This window comes from Oncorhynchus tshawytscha, linkage group LG05 (assembly GCF_018296145.1).
Source record: "Oncorhynchus tshawytscha isolate Ot180627B linkage group LG05, Otsh_v2.0, whole genome shotgun sequence".
In the NCBI taxonomy this organism is placed as follows: domain Eukaryota; kingdom Metazoa; phylum Chordata; class Actinopteri; order Salmoniformes; family Salmonidae; genus Oncorhynchus; species Oncorhynchus tshawytscha.
In genome coordinates this window covers 8,705,482-8,712,981 of record NC_056433.1, presented here as the reverse complement: position 1 = coordinate 8,712,981, position 7,500 = coordinate 8,705,482, and the positions used below count along the sequence as shown (strand labels likewise).

At 45.9% G+C, this 7,500-nt stretch overlaps 1 protein-coding gene across 1 annotated transcript in view; it reads left to right on the top strand.

The window, feature by feature from the left end:
- The window catches only part of susd6 (sushi domain containing 6), a 63,674-nt gene extending 58,919 nt beyond the window's left edge, over positions 1-4,755 (top strand). Inside the window, exons 6-7 of the mRNA XM_042321427.1 lie at positions 231-667; positions 1,494-4,755. Of these exons, the coding sequence (XP_042177361.1) occupies positions 231-667; positions 1,494-1,519 (463 nt within the window). The 3' untranslated portion in view covers positions 1,520-4,755. The remainder of the gene's footprint in view (positions 1-230; positions 668-1,493) is intronic.
- Positions 4,756-7,500: the final 2,745 nt, after the last annotated feature.

Genomic DNA, 7,500 nt, shown 5'->3' with positions numbered 1-7,500 from the left:
TCTCCCTCTTCTCTCTCGTGCTCTCCTTCCCTTCTTTCTATTTCATTCCCTCCCCTCCCCTCTCCCCTCTCTCTCTCCCCCTTCCCTCTCCCCTCTTTCTCTCCTCTCCCCTCTCTCTCTCTCTTTCCCCTCCCCTCTCTCCCCTCTTTCTCTCCCCTCCCCCCTCTCTCTCTCTCTCTCTCCCCTCCCCTCTCCCCTCTCTCTCTCCCCTCCCCTCTCTCTCCCTCCAGGCGTGAGCAGGGTGTCTCAGGCCAGCCAGCCTCTATCGTGGTGGAAGGGGTCCAGGTGGCCCTCCCCTCCTATGAGGAGGCAGTGTACGGCAGCGGCGCCTCTCTCCCCCCACCTCAAGAGTCCCGGGTTCAGATCGTCCTGTCTGAGGGCCCCCAGGGGGCCGAGGGCGGAGCAGAGGGACCGGGTCCCAGCAGTAGGTCCCAGTCCCACCATCACAGAGACAGAGCGAGAGATACAGAGCTGTGCCTCCCCTCCTCCTCTTCCTCATTTCCTTCATACTGCCGTCACGCAGAGACAGTACTAGTCCACCAGGCCTCCTCTTCGTCGTCGTGGGTTACGGCACACGGAGGGGGTGCCCTTGCCAGACGTAGAGACTCAGAGAACAGTGACCAGCACAGCCTGCTTTCTGTCACCTCCGTAGACGACTTCTCTGATGGTAGGTGGTGCCGTGTGTGTGTGTTCATGTCCTCAACTGTTGAAGGCTTAGTGTTTACATGGTTTACCTTTTGTAGTCCTGACTCTCATTCTACCTGCGTTTATACATACTGTGGCCTGATGCTAGGATCTCTAACACTGATCTCGCTCCTCTCTCTGTCTCCTCTCCTCCCTCTCTCTCTCTGTCTCCTCTCTGTCTCCTCTCTCTCTTTGTCTCGCTCCTCTCTGTCTCCTCTCTCTCTGTCTCGCTCCTCTCTCTCTGTCTCCTCCCTCTCTCTCCCTCTCTCTCGCTCCTCTCTCTGTCTCCTCCCTCTCTCTCTGTCGCCTCCCTCTCTCTCTCACTCTTCCCTCTCTATGTCTCCTCCCTCTCTCTCTGTCTCGCTCCTCCCTCTCTCTCTCGCTCTTCCCTCTCTCTGTCTCCTCCCTCTCTCTCTGTCTCGCTCCTCTCTCTCTCTCTCGCTCTTCCCTCTCTCTGTCTCCTCCCTCTCTCTCTGTCTCGCTCCTCTCTCTCTGTCTCCTCTCTGTCTCCTCTCTCTCTGTCTCGCTCCTCTCTCTCTGTCTCCTCCCTCTCTCTCTCTGTCTCGCTCCTCCCTCTCTCTCTGTCTCCTCCCTCTCTCTCCTCCCTCTCTCTCTCGCTCCTCTCTCTGTCTCCTCCCTCTCTCTCTGTCTCCTCCCTCTCTCTCTCACTCTTCCCTCTCTATGTCTCCTCCCTCTCTCTCTGTCTCGCTCCTCCCTCTCTCTCTCGCTCTTCCCTCTCTCTGTCTCCTCCCTCTCTCTCTGTCTCGCTCCTCTCTCTCTGTCTCGCTCCTCTCTCTCTGTCTCTCTAGATATCCCCCTGTTAAAGGAAACCTGAAGCCCCTACAGCTGAGCAGGAAACTAAGGCTTCTACTGGGGCTTTCTAGCTGAACGATACCACCCTACCTTATGTCTGAACCACAGAACTACAGAATTACCCCGCGCAGCAAATACAGGAATCATGTCAAAGAAACTCAACTTCCCTCCCCCTCTACATCTGCAACTTCTCAGACGGCGCAAAGACGAGCAGAGTCCACTTCACCCCCATTTATTATCACCCACAGAACTTATACTGGACAAACCATGTCCACCCCCAGTATCCTCTACCCATGTCCTGGCTACCCCTTCTGCCATGATCTCAAAACTACTACCCGTGTGGAGAAAAGACGAGACTACCCTCTTTCTTTCTTACTGGGAACTGACGAGCCCTTAATTCCTCCTGTCCCCTTCAATTTTAGAATGGACCTCAACACAGACAGACAGACAGACAGACATACCTAGCTGCTTGACCCCAATCATCCACACTTCCCTCTAGACATAACTTCCTGACCCCAATCATCCACACTTCCCTCTGGACCTAACTTCCTGACCCCAATCATCCACACTTCCCTTTAGGCCTAACTTCCTGACCCCAATCATCCACACTTCCCTCTAGGCCTAACTTCCTGACCCCAATCATCCACACTTCCCTCTAGGCCTAACTTCCTGACCCCAATCATCCACACTTCCCTCTAGGCCTAACTTCCTGACCCCAATCATCCACACACTTCCCTCTAGGCCTAACTTCCTGACCCCAATCATCCACACTTCCCTCTAGGCCTAACTTCCTGACCCCAATCATCCACACTTCCCTCTAGGCCTAACTTCCTGACCCCAATCATCCACACTTCCCTCTAGGCCTAACTTCCTGACCCCAATCATCCACACTTCCCTCTAGGCCTAACTTCCTGACCCCAATCATCCACACTTCCCTCTGGACCTAACTTCCTGACCCCAGTCATCCACACTTCCCTCTGGACCTAACTTCCTGACCCCAGTCATCCACACTTCCCTCTGGACCTAACTTCCTGACCCCAATCATCCACACTTCCCTCTAGGCCTAACTTCCTGACCCCAATCATCCACACTTCCCTCTGGACCTAACTTCCTGACCCCAATCATCCACACTTCCCTTTAGGTCTAACTTCCTGACCCCAATCATCCACACTTCCAAACACTTTATCTCAAACCACAAGGCTAGTAGCTAACATAATAATGTTTTTATCGCTGCTGATGATGAAGATGATGATGAAGATGACTGTGGATACAGACTTGTGCTTGTGCATCTCCCTACTCTTAATGGGGATAAGGAGCATCTCTCTTCAGTGAGGACTATCTTGGTTTGGGCCTTGGCCTGGTTCGCTGGCGTTATGTCTGGTGATGAATCGACGACATCCTGCGGGGGGGGTAGCACGCCGGGGCCCTGTCTGTCCACTCTGTATGAAGCCCCTCTTCTTTTCTCTGCTGTCACTCTCTGGCGTCTTCTTGGGTCAGCCAGCGCCACTTTCGTCTGAGGGGACCCGGAGTGACGCCGTCTGTCAGAAGACGATGCACGTAGGATGGATGGATGGAGGGAGGGAGCACATCACCAGACCAAGCACCTGCAGGGCTACAGACAGACACTATCACTCTATCATGAAAAAAAATAAGATTAATGACACGCTTGCCTTTTCGTCACAACAACCGATATCTGTGTTGTTAGTCACATCAACAGGGGAGCCCATCTGCTCCCTGTTGGTGTGACTATATGTGGGGTTTTGTTTGGGAGGCATCCATATATTTTTGACACCTGGCTGTGATATTGAACAGCACACGACTGTTTCATGAGTGGAGAGGGCTGCACTATATTGTTAAATTAACTAAGGCCTTGTTGTTGTTTTTACACGATGAAAACATGTTTGTTTGGTGACTGGACATTAGGTCACACATTTCTTTTTCCAATCTATTTATATTGTGTGGCTGTAAAGTTGGGTTCACTCGAGGTGTCTGTCACTTGGTCCTGATGTGCTAAATGTGCGTATGCGTGTGTGAGAGAGAACGAGAAAGTGTTTGTGTGTGTGTCTATTTTTGCCTCTGTGTACGTCAGTTAGGCGAGAGAGAAAGGACATGTCCATAGAATGGGTACACCAGAAATATTACCCAGGATTCCCCGCCCTTAGTTAGAAATGGCTTCACTCAGCTACCCTAGTTCAAAATGGCTTCCCTCTTTTCCTGCTTTTTACAACGGTCAGAAGAACAAACAGTCATTACTGTAAGAATACAGTACATCATGTATATTTAAATGTTCAAGGACTAAAATGTCCTCCATTTTCTGCAGAGTTGCTTCAGAATAACCTTGTAGATCTGCGACTTTAAAAAAAAAAGCTTAAAACTGAAAAACCTTGCTCAAAACCCGGAGCATTGACACAACTGCAACTGGTTGCAGGAAACGACAGTTATCTTTTGTTGTAAATGTCCAGTTCAAATTTAAGTGAGCAGTTTTAATGTACCTTTTGATGACAAAAAAACACTCGTATACTTTGAGTTGAGGTAATTATCCTAGCTCATTAAGGAGGTTGAGTTGAGGTAATCATCCTAGCTCATTAAGGTTGAGGAGACACGGTCTGAGTCGAGGCTTTTTGGAAAAGTTGTTTCACTTAAATGTTTTTATTTTTATGTTTTGTTTATTTTGTCGGTCTTTCCCCCTGTCATTGTCTTCATAAACGCAAACAGAGAACGTTGCCTTAGACCTGGTACATTTTATTACTTTATTTTGTTTCTACTTGTATCGTAGGTTTCCATCCATCTTTACATCTTTATTGAAGCGTCTGTGTTTCCCAATGGCCTTACTTTTTTTGTATTTTCTAGTCATACAACTGTCTTGTGTTTTAAGTTTTTGTTTTTGGACTTGACTAAAGAAAGTCCATCCTTCTCTTCTCTCTGTTCACCCCAAGGCTTCTTCAGCAACTGTGATTTTTCAAAAGCCTAAGCACATGAAACAAATCACCTTTCTTTCTTTCTTTCTTTAAATGTCTATCAGACATTTTAAATGTTGCATGTTAAGGGAGTATTTTGTTTGCGTCCAGACCACCGTTGTACAGTGGTTGTTTCCTCATTTCTCTTTGATTCTGCATTTCAATGCTTTCATGTGTTCTTTTTCTCCTCTGTACATTGCAATGGGTTGTGAAGATCGTATTTTAATATTTGTATAAAGTTTAATTTAATTCTACCGTGTGTATGTAACTATTTCTGATTAAAGCTTTTTTTGAAAACGTGTGAGATGTGATGTGTTTTTACATTGAAGATCATATTGTCTTTTTTTTTAAATAGCTCCCTATTCCCTATATAGTACACTACTGTAGACCAGAGCCCTATTCCCTATATAGTGCACTACTGTAGACCAGAGCCCTATTCCCTATATAGTACACTACTATAGACCAGAGCCCTATTCCCTATATAGTACACTACTATAGACCAGAGCCCTATTCCCTATATAGTACACTACTATAGACCAGAGCCCTATTCCCTATATAGTGGTACTACTATAGACCAGAGTCCTATTCCCTATATAGTGGTACTACTATAGACCAGAGCCCTATTCCCTATATAGTGGTACTACTATAGACCAGAGCCCTATTCCCTATATAGTACACTAGTATAGACCAGAGCCCTATTCCCTATATAGTGGTACTACTATAGACCAGAGCCCTATTCCCTATATAATGGTACTACTATAGACCAGAGCCCTATTCCCTATATAGTACACTAGTATAGACCAGAGCCCTATTCCCTATATAATGGTACTACTATAGACCAGAGCCCTATTCCCTATATAATGGTACTACTATAGACCAGAGCCCTATTCCCTATATAATGGTACTACTATAGACCAGAGCCCTATTCCCTATATAGTACACTAGTATAGACCAGAGCCCTATTCCCTATATAGTGGCACTACTATAGACCAGAGCCCTATTCCCTATATAGTGGTACTACTATAGACCAGAGCCCTATTCCTATATAGTGGTACTACTATAGACCAGAGCCCTATTCCCTATATAGTGGTACTACTATAGACCAGAGCCCTATTCCCTATATAGTGGTACTACTATAGACCAGAGCCCTATTCCCTATATAGTGGTACTACTATAGACCAGAGCCCTATTCCTATATAGTGCACTACTATAGACCAGAGCCCTATTCCCTATATAGTGGTACTACTATAGACCAGAGCCCTATTCCCTATATAGTGGTACTACTATAGACCAGAGCCCTATTCCCTATATAGTGGTACTACTATAGACCAGAGCCCTATTCCCTATATAGTACACTAGTATAGACCAGAGCCCTATTCCCTATATAGTACACTACTATAGACCAGAGCCCTATTCCCTATATAATGGTACTACTATAGACCAGAGCCCTATTCCCTATATAGTACACTAGTATAGACCAGAGCCCTATTCCCTATATAATGGTACTACTATAGACCAGAGCCCTATTCCCTATATAGTACACTAGTATAGACCAGAGCCCTATTCCTATATAGTGGTACTACTATAGACCAGAGCCCTATTCCCTATATAGTACACTAGTATAGACCAGAGCCCTATTCCCTATATAGTACACTAGTATAGACCAGAGCCCTATTCCCTATATAGTGCACTAGTATAGACCAGAGCCCTATTCCCTATATAGTACACTAGTATAGACCAGAGCCCTATTCCCTATATAGTGGTACTACTATAGACCAGAGCCCTATTCCCTATATAGTACACTAGTATAGACCAGAGCCCTATTCCCTATATAGTGCACTAGTATAGACCAGAGCCCTATTCCCTATATAGTGCACTAGTATAGACCAGGGCCCTATTCCCTATATAGTGCACTAGTATAGACCAGAGCCCTATTCCCTATATAGTGCACTAGTATAGACCAGAGCCCTATTCCCTATATAGTGGTACTACTATAGACCAGAGCCCTATTCCCTATATAGTACACTACTATAGACCAGAGCCCTATTCCCTATATAGTGGTACTACTATAGACCAGAGTCCTATTCCCTATATAGTGGTACTACTATAGACCAGAGTCCTATTCCCTATATAGTGGCACTACTATAGACCAGAGCCCTATTCCCTATATAGTGATACTACTATAGACCAGAGCCCTATTCCCTATATAGTGGTACTACTATAGACCAGAGCCATATTCCCTATATAGTGGCACTACTATAGACCAGAGCCCTATTCCCTATATAGTGGTACTACTATAAACCAGAGCCCTATTCCCTATATAGTGCACTAGTATAGACCAGAGCCCTATTCCCTATATAGTACACTACTATAGACCAGAGCCCTATTCCCTATATAGTACACTACTATAGACCAGAGCCCTATTCCCTATATAGTGCACTAGTATAGACCAGAGCCCTATTCCCTATATAGTACACTACTATAGACCAGAGCCCTATTCCCTATATAGTACACTACTATAGACCAGAGCCCTATTCCCTATATAGTGCACTAGTATAGACCAGAGCCCTATTCCCTATATAGTACACTACTATAGACCAGAGCCCTATTCCCAGAGCCTATATAGTGCACTACTATAGACCAGAGCCCTATTCCCTATATAGTGCACTAGTATAGACCAGAGCCCTATTCCCTATATAGTACACTACTATAGACCAGAGCCCTATTACCCTATATAGTGCACTAGTATAGACCAGAGCCCTATTTCCTATATAGTGCACTACTATAGACCAGAGCCCTATTCCCTATATAGTGCACTACTATAGACCAGAGCCCTATTCCTATATAGTGCACTAGTATAGACCAGAGCCCTATTCCCTATATAGTGCACTACTATAGACCAGAGCCCTATTCCTTATATAGTGGTACTACTATAGACCAGAGCCCTATTCCCTATATAGTGGTACTACTATAGACCAGAGCCCTATTCCCTATATAGTGCACTACTATAGACCAGAGCCCTATTCCCTATATAGTGGCACTACTA